The 20,677-nt window shown below is 41.7% G+C and overlaps 1 protein-coding gene across 8 annotated transcripts in view; it reads right to left on the reverse strand.

Annotated features, from left to right (window-relative positions):
• The window catches only part of SEMA5A (semaphorin 5A), a 505,234-nt gene that overhangs the window by 123,014 nt on the left and 361,543 nt on the right, over positions 1 to 20,677 (reverse strand). For all 8 annotated transcript variants that reach the window (XM_059916089.1, XM_059916090.1, XM_059916094.1 and 5 more), the window contains one exon: positions 14,273 to 14,477. In XM_059916089.1, the coding sequence (XP_059772072.1) occupies positions 14,273 to 14,477 (205 nt within the window). The remainder of the gene's footprint in view (positions 1 to 14,272; positions 14,478 to 20,677) is intronic.

A 20,677-nucleotide genomic window follows, 5' to 3' on the forward strand; every position in this document is an offset into this window, starting at 1 on the left:
CTGTGTGACTTGGTTGGTGGGTAAATTGGTGTGCCCATGTTATTACTCCTTATACATAAAATATATATCTAAAATAGTAGTCTAAAATTTCCCCCCCAAAAAACTTCTTAAAAATGGAAAACTACTATATAGAATGCAATTCTTGACCTTTGCAAACTTGGCTTTTTAGGTGGATGAACACATGTATCTCTTATACCATGTGCTATACGCCCCCCTCAAGACACACACACACAAACACACACACACATGCTTACACCACAGGAAGATAATTTAGATGCAAATATGTTACAGTAGAAGTGAGTATTAAAAACAAAAGGCATTATTAAGTATGTAATAAGGTGCATACACTCCTATTCCCTAATATTCCTCTGGGATGAAGGCAGGTATTCTTTGGAGCGTGTCCTGAACAGAGCTTGAGATGGGAGCCGACACGCTTCCCCTTTATCTGCCCTCTGCACCTGGATATGGGGAGGGGTGTCAAGGAAGGAAGGCTCCAGATGAGATAAGGGTAGGATTTTCGTTGGGAGCCTATTGAGAAAGAGTGAAAAGATAAAGGGGCGGGAGAGAGAAGGCAGGGAGATGGGAAACTGCCAATAAACCTTCCCGGTGACCATGGAACCTCCATGGCGTCTTCTAAACTCACACAATACTTGCTGTGTCTTGCTCTTTTTAAACACAATCTGGAGAAGGAGCTGACTTTGTGTCTGACAGCGTGAGAAACACAGTCTGCCTGAGATACACAGGACTTCGTGAGCATAAGCTCAAAATTAATAAACAGAAATTGTGGGAAGAGCTGAGACTTCCAAGGCCATGAAATTGGGAGTCTGAAATAAGGAACCAAATATTCAAGGGGCAGGCAAGTCCCAGCTGGTCTCCACTGGGCAGGCATGATACATGCCATTAAATGTCTGTGTGTAGGGGAATAGGCTTGCATTGTGATTCGTTTCCTGAGATGAAAAGCTGAGGTATTCAGCCACTAAACATGCCACACACTAACGATGCAGATTCCGGGGCCCTCGGCCTGCCAGCTTCAGCGCTGACTTTCCGATGTGGCTCCCGAAATTTCTGTGGGTGCCGATTTGTGACCCACATGGCAACCGAGTCCAGTTCTTACTCAGGCAGAAGACAAATTAGGAGTCCTAACAAAATTCCCCTAACTAGGATTCAAGTGGCTGAGGGCCAGGCTGGTCCCAACACCAGTTGTACATCCTCCAACCATGAAGGCCAAGGTGAGGGTCCCAATCAGACACCAAGAGAGAGAGGACCAGGGGGGCAACAGGTCGGTGTCTGGAGATGACCAGAAGGAGTGGGCACCCACTACAGGGCACAAGAATGGCCCTCTGCCTGGGATAAGAACATATCAGAGAAGATGGGATACAACTCAGACACTGGAGAGAAGATTGGATCACAGGCCACAAGAGATGTCAAAGGCCCAGTCACTAAAACTGGGTGAGGGGTCACAGCCCAGCCAGGGAAAGAAGACCTGGCACTGGGCTTGGGCCCTTGTGTTCCTGGCACACGTGGTGCTCAAGGCAGGAAGGCCCCAGAATCTGAGTAACCCAGAGGTACAGGTTAAGGAACCCCAGCTTTGAAAGTTAGAGGGTCCTGAAGACAAGCTGCAGGTGAATCATCACAGGTCAGCAATTCAATGAAGACCAGGATAACTGGCTCTTATCCAGTCCATGCAGAGAGAAATTAATGCTTCCCACAGTATAAAAAAAAAATGCCAACATTATGTAAGCAATACAATTTCTAATTTAAAAAAGAAAATTAAAATTTAACTCAAAGAGCAACAGTGCATTGTGAAGACTGCTTTTTAAACACCCAGTTTACCAAGGACAAGTCAAGGTCTCTGCCGATGGGGCTATCTTTCACTTTGAACCAGTGTTCTTTTGCTATGGTCAAGGTCAGATTTTTAAAATTAATTGATTATATCAATGAGGACCTGAATTAAATGCCTACACTGATAATTAATCTTTGAGATCACTTTCAATACTACAGGTAAGGATTTCATTTCTTATGAGATTTTGAATATTGAGACAATTATTGAAATTTTTATCATTAACACAAATACAAGAAAATTGAGGGCATAAAAACCTCATATCTGTTCTGGGGGTGTGAAAACCAACTTCTACTGGTCTTAACTCAGGATCATTGTAAGCAACTTATACTAATTATAGATAATTCTCAATATTTTAGCCTCACATGATAACAATGCTTAACACATATTTTCTAGTTAAAGAAAAAAATCACCTATCTTGAGCAAATTTTCTTTTCCTTTCTCTCCACTCAAGTTTAATGCCTCAAATAAAAAAAAATTACATATTTAATCAGTTTCATTATACTCAGTTGGAGGGCAAGATTAGACTAAAAATAGATAACAAGAACTGCCCTCTGAACATTGTTTTAATCTCAAAGTGCCTTAAAAATTTCAAACAGAGTTAAGCTTTTGTAGCCTTCAGAAAAAAAAAAAAAGTGATGATAATCATTCACTTGGTCAAAAAAGTTAATTTGCATTAAATGCTCTTAAATGGTGAAAAAGCTCAGAGTTTTTTTTCTTCTTTCATATTTGGGCTTAGTTAACACAATGACAATGGAGCTGGATGAGCAAGGACGGCTGGATGGCCAGATGGACATCTACCCATTTATTCAGCATTGATTTAGCATTTACTATCAGCCAATGCACAGCGGGGGAAGGTACTTTTTCCCTTCATGTTCATTTTTCTTTGGTCTACAAGAGTAACTTCGTGCATAATTATAATTTCTGATATTCTTGACTTTAGGAGTTGGTTAGGTTTGGGCTGCCTTGATTCTTCATCCAAGGTCTCATTAGCAAAAGTCACATCCTCAGCTTCTCTAAGGAAATACTTACTTATCCAACAGGTAAGTCAGATAAGACCAAGCAGGAAGAGCATTTGCCCCTAGCGACATTGGCTTAAAAAATTATTCCATTCTTTACACTCTGAGAATTGTATGGTTCCTTGATAAGAACCTCTGCAGCATCTTTTTGGAAAGACAATTCTGTTTACAGGCCATAAAATACCCTACTTAAGAAACATCGATTTGGCCACTTCAATATTTCAAAGAGGAAAGGGGGATGAAAATATTATAAACAAATAGTTGGACAGCTTTTTCATAGCACCGTGGGATTATCCAATTTTTTTGCAAGAAATAAATGAAAAGAAATTCTGATGTTGACATCTCCACAAATGACAAATACGGCTTCCCACACCCACACAGGTTTGTTTGCAGACCTGCACTGTCAATAATCACACCACCATCAAGCTGTTTGCACCAATCCCAGTTTGCTGCAGGCATCCTGGCGGAAGGATGAATTCCTTCCACCTGGGTTAATTCACCACTTCCTTTAATGGGCTCCAGGTGGGAAGTATAATATTAACAGGTATACCTCGCCCCCTGTACCTTAGTGCTCTCTTACTCCTAGGTCTGTCAAATCTCTTCCTTTTGCACTAAGGGATTTCTCTACCCACATCTCCTCTGCAAAGAAATGATGGGGTGTTATTTTCTTCCAGTCACTCTCCTGTGTAACGACTTCTGGAAGAAAGCCTGTATATAATGTCATTGCTAATGATATTTCATCTTTCGGTGGAGACTGCACTTATTCATTCCTGGTCCTTCTGTGTGCACTGCTGTCTGCTTTAGAATTTAATTACCTGGAGGCCACGGCCTAAATCTGCTTAGTAATGCTTGGCCATCATTGTTAGGCAAGGGTCGTATATACAAGCCAGTAAGGAAGGCAGAAAGTGCTTAGACGAGGAATGAGAAAGGTAGACGGCCAAAGCCAAGGCGTAAACAATCCTAGAAGTAATTTGCTGCCGTGATCAGATGTGGGTCCACTTCGGCCCAAGCAAACCGACACCTTTGCAAAGCTTCCATTACCATGTCCTCCTGCGTGTTAGACGAAATCATTTTAGAATGATTTACTCTGAAGGCCATGTTCCTTTCAAAAAGCGAGAGGGGCCAGCACTCTGGCCGAGTGGAACCCGAGTTTTCCTAGTGCAAAGATTCAATTTGTTAACACATCATAAACAGAATCAAATTATTCCAGATTTTATGGTACTAAGAAGAATGTCGCTTTCTGATTTAACAGCTTAGAGAATGACAGTGGTGGGCCAGTTGACAGCAATTTCACAGATTACTTGAATGCTCACCAGCAGTGTGGAGGGGTGGGAGAGTCCTAAGAGTCTGTTCCTTGCATCCCCAAAGGAATCACAAAACTGCATCCTGGTCCTGTGTGTTCACAGAGGTCCATGTCAACCTCAAGCGTCCGACAGGCTCTTCTTGTGGGAATCCTGAGAGTTCCCCAGTAGTCCTGGAATAACTGGGTGTCAGAGAGGCAGCACCCCCTGGGGGAGATAGGCGGTCGCCTCCCCGCCTGTAGGGTGACGTCAGAAGGATTCTTCTGGCAGGGTGTGTGTTTATCTCTATAGTCAGGAAAGGCCCATGCCTCAAGGTCACAGTACGAAGAAAGGAAGGAAGAGAGAGAGAAGGTAGACATGGTGATGGCTCTTACATTTTTAATGTTATAAGATATTTCATTTGTTTATTTGTTTTTGGCTTGTGAGGGAATTATCTGTTAAATGCCATAGAATATATGGCATTTCCCCCCTGCCTTCCACTTCTACGTTATTGATTTTTTTTTTCCAGTGCAGACATTAGCTCATGGAGCGCCACAGCCAATGAAAAATGACTTCATTCTGCCATGAGCACTTCAGCAGGGTCTAGATGACCAGGCACAGAACAAATAATCGATGCAACTAGGCAGCTCAAACTAGAGCAAGAGATGTTTTTTTCCCTTTACATATGAACAGCTCTAGTAATTCAAAGTGTAGATGTTTGCCCCAAGGAGAAACATTTTATATTTAATTTAAAACTTTCACAATTGAAACTTATATTTAGGAGCTCTTTTATTTGTTTGTTTGGTGGGAGTGGGTAGCAGGTATGGGGTGGGTGTTTCAAGAGAATTCCTGTAGTAGCAAATTTCTAGAGTGGCTCCACAATTACATGTGTGTGTATATATATATATATATATATATATATATATATATATATATATATATATATATATACCCCTTCTTCCTGAGTGGCCCAACCTGTGATGATGGTATGTCACTCCTGTGATTAGGTGACATTATATGGCAACAGGGAAGGGATTCTGCAGGTGTCATTAAGATCCCAAATGAGTTGATTTTGAGTTACAGCGGGATTGCCCTTTGTGGGCCTGACTTGATCAGGCGAAAGCTCTTCAAAGAGGGGCAGGACCTTCCCTGAGAAGAAAGGCTCTTTGCAGCCTGGACAGAGAAGACTGGCTGGGAAGGAGCTTCAGGCAGCCTGTAGGACATGAGAGTGGTCTCTACCAAGAGCCAGCAAAATCCTGGGGCCCTCAGTCACACAGACACGAGGACATGAACTCTGCCAACAGCCTGAATGAGCTTGCATGTGGATTCTTCACCAGTGCAGCCTTCAGATGAGACTGCAGCCCTGCCTAACATCTCGACTGCAGCCTGGTGAGACCCTGAGCAGATGACCCAGCTAAACCCAGGCTTCTGACCCACAGAATCTGCCAGATAATACACGTAAATTGTGTTAAACTGCTAAGATTACATATATATATTTAGATAAAATCCCTTTTAACAAGTTTTGTATGAAGAGAAGTAGTTAACAAGTGTTGGTAATAATTGTACAATGTATTTAACGTGTTTTGTCCCAGACGATGAAATGAATGAGGATGAAGTAGCCATTTAATTGGGAGATTTATTACCTATGGGGATGTTGGTTTTTAAGACTAACTAGAAAAGTTCTTTTATAATAACACTTGCAGGTTCATCATCAAATTGGCAGACAAGTGAGTCTTCTCATAACTGAATTTCCAGGATAAAAGTATCCGCAAAAACATATCCTAAGTTATGTATTTCAATAAATGGTGATCTACATTAGACTCACCTTACCACGGCATGGCTTGTGGGATCTTAGTTCCCTGCCCGACCAGGGATCGAACCCAGACCCCTTGCAGTGGAAGCTTGGAGTCCTAAAAACTGGACCCCCAGGGAAATTCCTCACAGTAAGTGGTCTGAATATTTCTCTGCAGAAGTGGAGATCTATAATTCACAAAACAAGAAAACCTGGGATATTGGATGGATGTTGCCAAAACCTGTTTGGAGTTATGACATCATTTCACACAGAAACAATGATATACTAACTAGAATTTTGTAGAAACAGGAGGACAGCAGGCCTGGGAACATGACGCCGGACCTGCCGTGACATCTAAAGGTGTTATATCAAAAATGCACATTGGGCAGGATTTATATGAAAAGATGAGGTGAAGAGAGATAGTTTGTATTTCTTTCGTCCACAGACTACAACGCTTTACTACCTGGGGCAACTGTCAGTCAATCCTGATCATGTGAAACATGAAAGAGAGAATGAAAGATTTACACGGGTCTAAAACAAAGAAAGGCAGGAGAGAGAAAGCAAATGGAGAAGAAAAGAGCAAAATTGTCTCCTCTCTAAAGGCAGAAGTGGATTGCATCAATTTAGAGTAAATTGGGACATTTACTAATTAGTGTACAACTTCAGATTATTTTGTGGTTGGGGAACTAGGCATAAAGTACTAAAATTATTCAGAAAACATGTTTAAAACCAAAACACATTAAAAAGCAAAAATTAAGGTTCCTATATTTAGTAAAACAAAACAATTAATTGTTGTTATACCATTTTAAGTGATTTGGTATATATTAAATTGTATTCAACAGATTTTTCATTTTAATTGGGCCTGACATAAAGTAATACTAAAATACTGATTTTGGTTTTTTTGTGTGTGTTTTCTTATGGATAATGAATGGATTGTTACTGTATTTATAAATATGCATAAATACAAAGTCATATCCTCAATTTATTATAATATTAGGTGAAGTGTAAAATCTATCCCATATTTTCTAACATTGACTTAAGATCCTGGAGAATTTATGAATAGATAATGCTGCTTAATACACTCATAGAGTTTATCAGATCCTAATATAAAATACTAATTTTGTTTGTTAAGTTCAGGACATCGAGAAGTGTCAGGGGAGCAGGAGAAAGCCAGGCTAACGTTTTAAATTGGCTGCAAGATCAGGTGCAAAGTGAAAAAGTATACCCAGGTGGATTGGTGTCCTGGGGCAGCTGTAATAGAATACCACGTTCTAAATGACTTAAAGCAATAGAAATTTATCATCTCACTGTTCTGGAGGCTAAAAGTCTGAAATCAAGGTGTTGGCAGGGCCATGCTCCCTGGGGACTCTGAGTAAAATCCTTCTTTGTATCTTCCCAGCTTCTGGTGGTGAATGCCCATCAGTGGGGGTCCCTGGCTTTCAGCCACATCCAACCTCTGCCTGTGTTGTCACATGTCACTCTCCTGTGCGTGTCTTTCTCCTCTTCTTATGAGAACACCAGTCATATTGGATTAAGGGTCCACCTACTCCAGTATGACTTAATCTTATCTAATTACATCTGCAAAGACCCTATTTCCGAATAAGGTCACATTCTGCGCTATTGGTGGGTTAGGACTGCAACATACCCTCCGTGGGAACACAATTTAACCATAACACCAGGTAACTGGAATTTTCCTACATTGCTGTTATTCACTACAATTACTTTATCATTAAACTCAAAATTCATTAAGTTTTATCAAATAAGCACTAGAACGACATAACGCTCCCTTTCAGCTGAATAGCCCATTGGAAGGAAAAACGAGAAAGGAATTTATTAGGTGGTTCCTTCCCATATCCTGCCTCTTGTTGGTTGAGATTAGCCTCACGGGAGTTAATCCTCCTGCACTTCCACGTTGTATCTCCCAGATCCTTTAGCATCTGCTTGAGAAGCCATATCCCAGGCCAGTGGTGTGATGTCTCATCCATGTCCAGAACTGGCACGAGGGCCTGGCCACCAGCTGGTCAGCACCAGTGGGAAGAACCTCATGGTCCTGCCCAGGCATTTATCAGCCCAGGTGGCAGCTGAGATGGAGCAAATGGTTGAGGGTCCAGGAGAAAGGAAGGCCAAGGAAATCTGAGGAGGGGCTTAAGACACGTCCAGTTCATGGACCTTCTCTGAGTGTTCTGTACCCACGACGCTTCACCAGCTCTCAGAGCCCTTCATGTTCTATACGACACTTTAATTTTTCTTTCATCTGAAATTAAAATGAATCCTCAGCTCACCACCCACTCTTTTTCCATGACTTCTTTCCTGATATTTCCGTTCTGATATTCTTCTTTAACTAGAAATCAAGGTTTTCTGTTTTGATAGATGCTATACCCCTAAATTCTCCATGTACCTTTATTTTTGAAGGAAAGATTAGCCTAGAATGAAACTCTTGAGTCACATTCAATTTTCCTCCAATTTTTACATATATTGCTTTACTTGAAATCTGGTCTGGAGTGTTCCATTATTTTGTTTTATTTTGTTTTCCTTTCTTTCTCAAAGCTTCTCCATCATTTGTTTGGCTGAATCTAGCCAGTAATTAGCCTTGTTTTGTGCTTGTAAAAGACACTCCTGGTATTTATTCTATTGCTTGAGATTTTCATTTTGTGGCATGTCTGCCTGTTTTCTTTATTCCTGGTTGAATATAATACTCTTGATTCATATTTTCTTTTTTTTTTTTCAGAATATTTTAGACCACATTTCACAGATTTATGCAGTCAGAGAGTGTTCTGGAACCACCTAACTTTTTTTTCCATTTGTAGGTACTTTTTTCTCCTGAGTACCTGAATAATTCTTTCTTTACTTTTGCAATTTAAAGACTTAACCTGACTACATTCAGTGTTCTTTTATTCTGAGTCAATATTGCTCAAATATGGTGTGCTTTGAAATGTTCAGCCTCAATTCTTCCTTTATTTCAGAGAAATCATTCCTGGTATTTTTGCCTGTCCCTGCCTAGACCACCAAGTTCTATTACATATGATTTCTGACTTTTTTTTTAGCCTGATATATTTTAATCATTCTGTATCAGCTTGCTGCATCCTAAAATATTTTCTTTCAAATCAAGTCACATCTGTTTTGCTAACTAGTTAGCAAATCATACCAGCAACTACAGAGATGAAATGTAAACATGTCTGCTCCGCTCATGTTGGATAACAGATTTTATATTTGCATCACAAACAATTAGAAATCAATCACAATAATGTCAGGGCCCAAGCACAGAGAGAGGCAAGGTACATTTATTATAGAGAAGTGATTCTAAGTTAAAAAAAAAAAAAGAGAGAAACAAAACAAAACTATAATTTCCTCTAGAACAGCAGTACTTAAATATGGAGCAGAAATGCCCAGCATTGAGTTGATCTGGGATCCTGTTAGAAACACCCCACTCTCTGTGCTGAATTAGAATCTCATGGGGTTGGGCTCAGGAACCCGCATTTCTCATGCCCTCGAGGTGAGTCTTAGCCATGCCCTCGTTGAACAGACACTGGTCTAAAATGTGCTCCAGAAATAAGAAGGGTTTGAGTTAAGGGAATAAACAGTTATGGGAAAAAAAAAAAAAATGGTTAGCAGAGGTGGCAGAGGGTTCAAAATTATAGAACGTGATACCTGAACAAAAGCAAGAAAGCATATGGGAGAAGGAGCAGATTGGTAGACATATTGGAATTGAGATCAAGTGAAAATAAAGTAACATATTTCACCCTAGAGAGGACAGTAGAAACTCTGAAACTGAATGGTATTTCCAGGGAGATACCATAGAATTAGAACAACCATAGCTAAGGGCAGAGCAACAGCCATAGGTGAGGGGCAGACAGAACACATGGAGCTGGCAAAGGAATATCACAGAGGGAGAAGTGCCAGAAGAGACAGGGTTCTGCAAATCAAGATTACCAGAATACGCGGATGGTCAACATGATGCTAATTTTATCTCTGTAGAGAGGAACTGAGCAGCTGTTTGGATATAAGACACAGCCACTTATAGATCTCCAGTCATAAATATCCTAAAGGAGTTACCAATGCCATTTTGCCTCCTGCTCTGAGAAGACCTTCAAAGGAATAACTTACAAAGTATTAGCACAGTCATGGCCCAGATAATGTGCCTAACCGCGGCCGGATTTCCAACAGGAGAAAGATGGGAGTAGCATGAAAACAGACCCAGAAGGGGTCCGGGAAAGGCTGTTTGACTCAGGGGGGTGGTCCCTGAGTCAAACAGCCTTCCCTGGTGGCCAGCAGGGAAATGCCATTCAAGCTGCAAGAAGCAAAGTGAACTGCACAATGAACAGAGGTTTCTTCACTTCAATTTTCAGATAATACTGACAAATAAAATTAACCAGCTTTCAAATGGCCATGGATAGGTGTTCTCCAATTTGTGCTTATTCAAGTAAACTCTAGGTGAGAGAAAACAAGTTATCATAAAACCTGATTCCCAAACCCAAGATATCAAACTGATTTTATTAGCAAGTTAGGAAGTATTCCATCTTCACATTCACTGGTTGTGAATGTTACCCTCATGCCCTGTCGGCTGAGTACTTGTTAATTCCTGAATAAGGTACAGCATGTGGACTCAGTTTATTCTCAAATGTATCCAAGGTTTGACTTGATGTAAACTACTTGGGCAAGGTATAAATAAAAGGCCACATAAACATCAGCCTTCTGAATTTTAAAGGTCAGATTCTGTAATCTTTGTCATCCCTACTTGTTAGGAGTTGTTCAGCTCTTAGCAGGTTTAGTTAAAACAGACTGGCGTTTTTGGATATTCTTTCTCATATTCCATTTTTACATTTCAATGCCTTGGAAATAAAGAAGAAAGCTATCTGCTGGATCATTAAAAATGATATCCTTTAAAGCTAAATTTTACTCTGAATTAAAACTTGTAAAAGAAGAGATCACCTTCAAAATGTATTCATCAGTGCGCTAAGAGATAAACAAAAAGATCCAGAACTTGGTTGAGACATGAAATTTGTACTTTAAGAGGTCCTAAAGTTAGAATCATCAAGCTAGTCTAAACAAACTTAAATACCATCTATGTATCCAGATGCTAGGAGAACTCTGCATGTCTGCCCTGAGTCCCTTCATGTGGTTGGGAGCAGGGCTCTCTTTGGGACCCCATGTATCCATGGTTATTTCCCTGCTGGAAGGGGCCTTCACCCACTGCAAAACCCCTTCCCCTTGAGTTTAATAAACAACCTGACTACTGAGTCATGGAAACTGCAGAAGAGTTCTATGTATGGCATCGTTCCCCATAATCCCATCCTGTGATTGCTGTTAGTAACATCTTTCTATGCCATGACTGAATTTACAAACAGGCAGTAGATTAAAACAAAAGCAACAAATCAGGTCTGCAGAACAAAAAAGTGAATCTCTGTAGGACATATTTGCTGAGTGGCTTGCGGTCTATCATTATCAGAATGAGAACTGCAAACCTGGAGCCAGGATCAGACAGCCTGGGGTAACCATAGCTACTTCAGGCTGAGCTAATCCCCTAGCTTTAGCGTGGGAGGGGATGGGAACCGGCGGGGGAGGGGAAGAGCAGCAGCCCAATCATGAGATCATTCAAAACAGACTTGAGCAAGCAAGTTTCTAGAAGGCTGTACTGTTTAAAAAGCCACAGATGCTGACTATAATTTAATCTCAGATTGGTAATTTATCTAAGTTGTTCTGTTGGAATTTGATTTAGATGCTGTTCAAACATGTTGTTTGTGATAAAAATCCTCAAATATTTTATCCCTGTGGCCATGTTTTAAGTTGATAGAACAAGTTGCTCATTGCTATGGACTGAATGTGAGTGTCCTCCCAAAATTCACACTGAAGCCCTAATCTTCAAAGCAATGATATTTGGAGGTGGGGCCTTTAGGAGTTAATTAGGTCATGAGGGTGGAGCCCCATGATGGGATTAGTGCCCTTATAAGAAAAGACAGGAGAGAGATGATCTCTCTCTCCACCAAGTGAGGACACAGCAAGAAGATGGCCATCTACAAACCAATAAGCACAATGGAAACAAACATGACCTTCCCATGGCCTTGGTTGTGGACTAGGTCAGGTTTCTCAAGTTGAGGCCATAGGCTGCTCTGTGCTGACCTACCCAGGCCTGCTCAGGACCAGCCCATCTCCCTTCACCATCCCTCCTCTAAGTACTGATGAGGAACTCAACAGCCTCCTAGATTTCCAAGAGGACTCTATTCTTTGTGGCATCAACCAGAACATTTATGGGAAAAAATAAAATAGGAAAATTTTGGAAAGGTCCATTTCATTCATTCCTCAAGCTACCACACCCTATGGGGGAATTAAGATGAAAATAGCAGAAAAAGGGTCATGGTTCCTTCTTAGACTCTGATGAGCAAGATAGACACTGTGATGGTAATTCCTTATCTGCTCTTAAAACAGACTTGAGGTCCCATCCCCTCAGGCTACCACATCAATCTTCTACAGGCCTTCACTGAATAGCTTCCGGAAGCCTTGCTCATGGTAGCTGTTTCCCCCTAACCTCCTCCATGCTCCCTCCCTGTACCCCACTCCTCCCTCAGACTGACCTTTAGAGGCACCAGTGGCCTCCTTTGGTGATGGAATGGTCACATCTCTGTCCTTAGCTGAGCTGACCACACAGCAGCACCAGCCACAGCTGACCACTGCTGCATCTGGCTCTTTGGCTGTGTCCCTCCTTGTGCAAAGCCAGCTCTTCCTCCTTGGTCAGCTCTGAGCTTAACCTCATCGGCCAAGCACAGGAGCCTTCCTGGCTCTCCTACCACATCACTTTAGTCACACCCACTGCATAAGCTTGGCATCACTTCTCACGATTTCCTTAGTAGTTGGTTCGTTATGTGCTGTCCCGCAGGAATATAGAGCAAGATGCTGCTGGTCTGCTCACCATCTCACTCATCAGCGCTCAGATGAACCATGAAATAGTAAAAGCTCAGTAAATCTTAGCAACTTTGTAAATAAAATTAACCAACTGATGGATATAAGATATTATTAACAACAACAGTGGAAACTGTGTTCTATGAAAAAGTGCCAACCATACAAAACACTGGACAGAGGATGTAGGGATGGGGTGGACTTCACAAAGTGAGATTTTTTATACGGGAGGACCTGAAGCAAGAAAGAGCTGGGCAAGTTTGTAAAACTAAGACCCAGCCACGAGGCTGGCCTCGGGCACCCCGTGCCATTCACATAATGAACAGAGATGGAACCTGCCTTCAACAGGTGAGTTACTGTAGAAACCGAAGAGGTCTAGTTGTCACTGATAATTTGATAAGCATTGTTGCCTGTGTTTTCTGTAAAATATTTTCTTATTTATGCCCCCAAACATATTCTTCAGAATGCTTCTACCTACAGTCCTACAACAGGAATATATTGCTGTGAGCACTGTTTGTAAACCAATTGGAAATCATACGACAATCTCAGGATAATATTTCACCGGACAATGTCCTCTAACAAATTTCACTGTCTTAAATTATCTGAATTAAAATGGTCTTGCCAAGAAAAGATGTATTTTATGAGTAGTTGAGAAATATTAGTTAAGAAATCAGTATTTACAATAGCCAAGACATAGAAACATCCTGTCTATCAACAGATGAATGAATAAATATATGATTTTATATATACATACAATGGAATATTACCCAACCATAAAAAAGAGTGCAATAATGCCATTTACAGCAACATGGATGGACCTAGAGATTATCATACTAAGCAGAGTAAGTCAGAAAGAGAAAGGCAAATACCATATATTACTTATATGTGGAGTCTAAAACACAACACAAATGAACATATCTATGAAACAAAAACCAACTCACAGACATAGAGAACAGACTTGTGGTTGCCAAGCGGGAGGGGGGGGGTGAAGGAGGGAAGGATTAGGAGTTTGGGATTAGCAGATCCAAAATAGTATACATATTATGGATAAACGACAAGGTCTTACTGTATAGCACCAGGAACTATATTCAATATCCTGTGATAAACCATAATGGAAAAGAACACAAAGAAGAATACACACACACATATATAACTGAATCATTTTGCTGCACAGCAGAAATTAACACAACATTGTAAATCAACTGTACTTCAATGAAATTGAAAGAAAGAAATCAGGCATTGCTTTTCCAATAAAAATTATAACTAACACAGTGAAAAAAGATGATGAGATTATTTTCGGAGGATGACGAAGATAAGGAAGCATCCTGGGCTTTGCTGCTTGGAGGAAAGAAGACAGGCCCAAAGCTTGACATTGAGATCTCATGTTTAGAATTTAAAACACAAAATCAGGAGATGATAGAAAGCTCCTCAGAGGAGGGCAAGCCCCTACCTGTGGCCAAATAAATGATGTGGATGAGCGTGTCCCTGCCCTGCACCAGGTCGACGGCCACGTGGGAAAAGCGGCTGTTGTCCTCCATGAAGGAGGGCACTGCAGTCACTGGTTGCACCACCTCATGCATCAGGATGAACTTCTGAGCGTCCTGCAGGTTCCTTTCCGTCAGGTTCACATACAGGCCCTGGTCCACGGTGCCACACTGCAGAAGAAGATATGCCGTTACTGGCACCACCCACCCCAGCTGAAGGGCGACTGGGAATCTGAACCCCTGAGTGGGCCAATGTGCTCCCTTCTCCATTTCCACCAAAGTCTCCATCCTTGGTGTTCCTCCCATTTTAGGTTTGAGCTTGTTATATTTCGGGAGTCTCTCCACTCCCATCATAAATGAATGATGAGAACAAATGAACTTATCTACAAAACAGAAGCAGACTCACAGACTTAGAGAACCAACTTATGGTTACCGGGGGGAAATGGTGGGGGGAAGGGATAGTTAGGGAGTTTGTGACTGACATGTACACACTGCTATATTTAAGACGGATAACTAACAAGGACCTACTGGATAGCACAGGGACCCCTGCTCAATGTTGTATAACAACCTAAATGGGAAAAGAATTTGAAAAAGAATAGATACGTGCATGTGTTTAACTGAATCACTTTGCTGTACACCTGAAACTATCACAACATTGTTAGCCAACTACACTCCAATATAAAATAAAAAGTTAAAGAAAAATAAATGAATGACCAGAAGCTTGAAAAAAATGGAGTAGAAGTCGTTGCTAACTTCAGTTCTAACAGCATATACAGAAAATCTCCTTATCACCTGTGGAGTCCCTTGGGAGCTGTCTGACCAAGCGCACACTATTCAATCTGTCAGATAAATCAGGTTCCCAGATGGAAAACACAGCAATCAAATGCATCACGTAGATTTGCTAGTTTTCCTTGGGATGGCGGGTTTATAAGAAAGATATGGATTCCACGGAGACAGAATTAGGTCATTTTAATCTGTAAACTATGTGATATTGTTCTACTGTCTTTTACATGGGCTACAAGACACTGTGCTGGCCTTATTGCTTTGTGCTCATATTCTGAGCTAGAAGAAGCAAAAAATTCACAGAGTCGAGCATCCAAGAAAAAACATGGGGCAGGGAAGCAAAACTTTCCACCCCAAAATGTCTCTCTGGCATGTGGATTATTTCGAGCTGAAAACAATGAAGGCCCAATAGACTCAGGAAGAAACTTTGACCTTCCCCCTAAATGCCTAAAAAATTTAGATGGAGGGCCTGTTCCTGGAACAGAGCTATCTCCAGAGATATCAGCAAAGAATATGGGCTAAGTGTGGTGGGAGAAACTCAGCAGGGCCTAGAGATCAGAGCCCCCTCTGGGTCCCATTGTCTCTGTAGGCCCAGCAAACACTTATTTACCAAGCATTTGCTTTTCTATCTCCAGGTCAATTGCTCTCCTCCCCTTTGAAGTCTCAAACCACTACCCTCAATATGCTCCTTCATCTTTAGCTAAAGATGGTATTTAAGATGAGGGTTTCGGCCACTTGGGTGAGTTACTCAGTTTTCCTGGGTCCCTCCCATGTATACGTGTTATTAAACTTTTGTTGGATTTTCTCCTGTTAATCTGTCTCATGTCAATTTAATTCTTAGACTGGTCAGAAGAATCTAGAAGGGCAGAGGAAACTTTCTTTCTCCCCAACAGTGATGAATTTTCAAGAAGAGAGGGGAGTAAGATATAGGAAGTGAGGAAGGAAGGGAGACGGGCAGAGAGAAGAGTGTAAAGGAAAAAATCAGAAGGAAATAGGAAGGAAGGAAGAAGATCCTCAGGTAGAAGAAATACCAGGAAGAGGAATCTGTGATACACAGGGAAAAAAAAAATTAGGCCTGGAAATTGCTGAGCATTAAACTCAGAGCTGTGCTGTGAAAAGGCTGGCAGGTGTTATGTAGGATGGTCCTGGGCAAGGATGAGGTTGAAAAAGGGGTAGGAGAGCAAGCAAAGCTTTCCTGGTGCAGAACATAGAATCAGAAAATTATCACCAAGCTTTCTCATTTCTTTCATGAACTTTAAATTGTGGTACCCATAAAGGCTGATCCTCGGCAGAACTTCATAGAAGTAGGTTTGATGGAAATGAATTTCCCTGTTCATACCATCTGAAACTACCTTTATAACATGTCATTTCTTTTTTTTTTTTTTTTTCCTGCGAAAATTTGTTTTATTTGGAAAAATGAAAAGGGAAGGAAAAGGGAATAATATGAACAAAAATACAGAGAAATGAAAGTGCAAAGCATTTGTGTGTGGTCAATGTGGTGGGAACTAGGGTGCATCCGTGGAAGAACTCTGGGTGGTGAGGCTCGAAAGGCTCTAAAGCGGGGTCGTGGCCAGAGTGGAAGGGTCTTGGATGCTGTGTTAAGGTATCTGGGCTTTATCTTGTAGGCCAACATGTGTTTGTTCAATGACATTGCATAAGAAGGGCTTCAATGTCAAATAAGGTTAAGACAAATACTGTATGATATCACTTACATGTGGAATCTAAAAAATACAACAGACTAGTGAATATAATAAAAAAAGAAGCAGAGTCACAGATATAGAGAACAAACTAGTGGTTACCAATGGAGAGAGGGAAGGGGGAGGGCATTGTTTTTTTTTTTTTTTTCACACACACACACTGTATTTTATTTTTACAAGAGATAAATCGACTGACACCAAGCATTGTACATGGATGACCACAACAAAAGCAACAATGATTGCAATTACGAAACATGAAACACACTCATACTATATAACATGTCATTTCTAATACTTGGTTTTATAATAGGTTAGAGGTGCAAAAGTATAAGATGGAAATGGCTTTTTAAGAATAGATGGTATTTTTGTAGCACTTGATAAAATATCCTACATGCCATAAAATGATAGGCTGATTTAGAATTAAAGTATCTTGGAGCAAAATGGATTCCAAGACTGGTCCAATGCTTAGTTTAATGTCACACCCTTGCAGGGGGCCCCAGGTACCAGGTGGTGGGATGGTCAGGTGAAGGTGAATGGCACAGCTCCGTGGTCTCAGGTGAGGCCCTGCCTCTCGGCCTCTGCCTCTTTACCTATAAGGTGGCTAGAAAAACACTTCCTCTGCTCCCTTCACAGGGCTGCTGTGAGGCCAACTGAGACTATCACTGGAGAGCATTTGTAAATTAATTGAAAGTGCCTGTAAGGGCCAAGGAACAAGGCCGTGTGCCTGGCACAGAGAAGCCATTCAAACAATGGTAAATGGTCAATGCCTCCGTCTAGTAGCAGGGCAGCAATTCTATGGGCCATTGAGCTGCAGGGGCCAGAGGGAATGAATGAATAAATAAAGGGAGGAAGGAATCAGTGGGTGAATACATAGCAGTTGTATTGGGGCAGGGGGGCGTGCCAGGAGATTTTTACATAATTAACGTGTTTAACAGTAACACTTGGAGGACAGAGACATTGCCTGTTGACAAATGTGTTACTAAATGCTCTGAAATCTATCCAGGTGAGTTCTAGTTCTGAGAGTGACAGTGTTTGGAGGTTTTCTATTCCTGAAATCAGCAGCAATACTTAAGTCACAGGTAGCAACGAGCAATCTGCCTGCTGGGTGAAGTTTTGCATGCAGGTTTTGTTTTCTATGCACCGTGTAAAAAATTGGCATCAGAAAAATCAGGAGACATAATATAAAACTGAGGACCTATGGCTGCTCTTGAAGAATCTGGGGACCTAAGTGACGCAGAGGCCTGGGTGGTCTGGGGCTTCAGAGCAGGAACCCCGACAGCTCCTTGTCGTTTTCACGACGCTTTATCTGACTTAAATCAGCAACCTGAATTGTCACTGTGATATTGTGATTTACAATAAGAAATATATATTTGGTCTTTGTCCCTGTTCTGTCACAGAGCTCCTAAAACCCTTGAAATTTCCTAAGTGATGAGAGCAATACAGGTGTCTTCTGTTATGTTAATGAGGTGACTTTTGGACCTCACCTAATGATGGGGGCTAGTCCTCAGGGGACCCAACCATGTGATTAGAGGGTTGGAACTTTCAGTCCCACCACCCTGACCTCCAGGAAGGAGAAAGGTGCTGGAGGTTGGATCCATCACCGATGACCAAATGATTTAATCAATCACGCCTATAGGGAAGCCTCCATAAAAACCCCAAAGGATGGAGCTCTCAGAGCTTCCAGGTTGGTGAACAAGTGGAGGTTCAGGGAGTGTACCCACCTCAGAAAGAGCTCCACGCCCTTTCCCCATACCTTGCCCTACTTGCCCTGTGAATCTCTTCCACCTGGCTCTTCCCGAGTTGTGTCCTTTATAATAAACCAGTGATCTAGTAAGTAAAATGCTTGAGTTCTGTGAGCCTCTCTAGCCAATTAACGAACCTAACGAACCTTGGAATGTCCCACCTGTAGCCTACAGGTCAGAAGCATGGGTAACTACCTGGACTTCAGAATGGCGTCTGAAGTGGGGCTCAAGGGCAGGGTCTTGCAGGACTGAGCCCTCCACCTGTCAGATCTGATGCTATCTCTGGGTGAACAGTGTCGGAATTGAGTTGACTTGTTGGACACCCAGCTGGTGTTGGAGAATTGCTTGGTGGTGTGGGAAAAAACCCCACAGGTTGGAACCGACTGACAAAATCTTTAGCCAAGAACTGGTTTTAAACTATACTCTATACTCTACAATGTCCTGGTTTCTTTTGCCAGTCTATAATGAATATCTCACCCAAGGATTCTTTTTCAAACATTTTGAAAGCTATTTAAATTTATAGCATATATTTATTGGATCATAAGGAACCCACTTAGCTCTCTAATGGGCTGCAAATTTTCCCACTGTGCCTTATACACCGGGCTCCCGCAGTGTCTGTGTGACACCCCGGCTACTCTGTGCAAGAGGAAAACAATAAAAATAGTAAAAACACAGCCATCGCCCTCCTGTGGCTTACCATCCATAATGGTTGTCTTGCTAACACCTCTGAAAGTAATAAGATCAATACTTGTACAAATTCTTAATACAATAATACTTGCATTCTTGTTTATTTTCTTCAAGGATGACAGATCCATCTTCGTCCTAGCTTGCCAACCCTTGGTGGGCAAGTCCACGATCACCTAGCCTCATGCTGAGAGGGCCTGATTTTGGTGGTACCTTTCCTCCCGTCTTGCTGCAAACATGTATCCTGTACCAAAGGGTGATGGCTTGGCCAAGTTCCTTCATCTGGTCCTCCAGCAGTGGCCTCCTCGTCTGCCTGACCACTTTTGAGGGTCTGTTTTCCATTTTGGCTCCATCACTTTTTTTTTAATAAATTTATTTATTTATTTATTTATTTATTTATTTATGGCTGAGTTGGGTCTTCGTTTCTGTGCAAGGGCTTTCTCTAGTTGCGGCGAGCGGGGGCCACTCTTCATCGGGGTGCGCGGGCCTCTCACCATCGCGGCCTCTCTTGTTGTGGAGCACAGGCTCCGGACGCGCAGGCTCAGTAGTTGTGGCTCACGGGCCCAGTTGCTCCGCGGCATGTGGGATCTTCCCAGACCAGGGCTCCAACCCGTGTCCCCTGCATTGGCAGGCAGATTCTCAACCACTGCGCCACCAGGCAAGCCCGGCTCCATCACTTTTGATTGGTGGCGATCAAAACCACCAGAGTCTGTCCCACTGCAGGTGTGCCACTGGATCTGAATAATGTTTTCTGGAAGTGACTGGTGCTTTTCCTAGTGAGGGCTCAGAGCCTGGGTGACTTTGGGGACTGCAGCCTCTAACAGGGCGGTCTTTCAGAGCACCACCTACCGTGGTTTCTAGATTGCAACTGATAAAAATAATACTTTGTTTTGTTTTGTTATTGTTTTCAATTGAGATTTCTGTATCAAATTTGAAACAGATTTCAAATCTTGAAAAATTATGCATTGTTCCTCCTAACCCATTCTTCCTCCTAAACCTGAATCATGTTTCTGCTCTCCTAATTAATTAGCTACTTCTAGTACATAAGTACTGCATAAAATTCCAAATGTCAGTAGGCAAACAATAATAAAAAAAATCTAACCACTTCTAACCGTTGGTTATTGCAAACATAAGGTCCTTTATACACAACTAGCGGAGGGATCCTTAATTCAAAACATATTCCCACCCTATGCCTGCCTAGATGGTCTCATGGAAGTCAGTAAGGTTGCCTTAAGTTAGCACGGTTATCAAGTATGGTAAACTGAAAGAAAACATTTGGTACCTACTTGCACCAGGAATTATACAAAGAATCACCACAATCTATAACTTTAGTTCCATGCAAATCTTTTTTTTTTTACCAAGAGTTATTATAACACTTTATTATTCGAGGCAGTATGGTATTGGCATAAGGGTAGACACATAAATCAATGAAGTAGAACAGAGTCCAGAAACAGATCCTTACATA

The sequence above is a fragment of the Balaenoptera ricei genome, chromosome 3 (assembly GCF_028023285.1).
Source record: "Balaenoptera ricei isolate mBalRic1 chromosome 3, mBalRic1.hap2, whole genome shotgun sequence".
In the NCBI taxonomy this organism is placed as follows: Eukaryota; Metazoa; Chordata; class Mammalia; order Artiodactyla; family Balaenopteridae; genus Balaenoptera; species Balaenoptera ricei.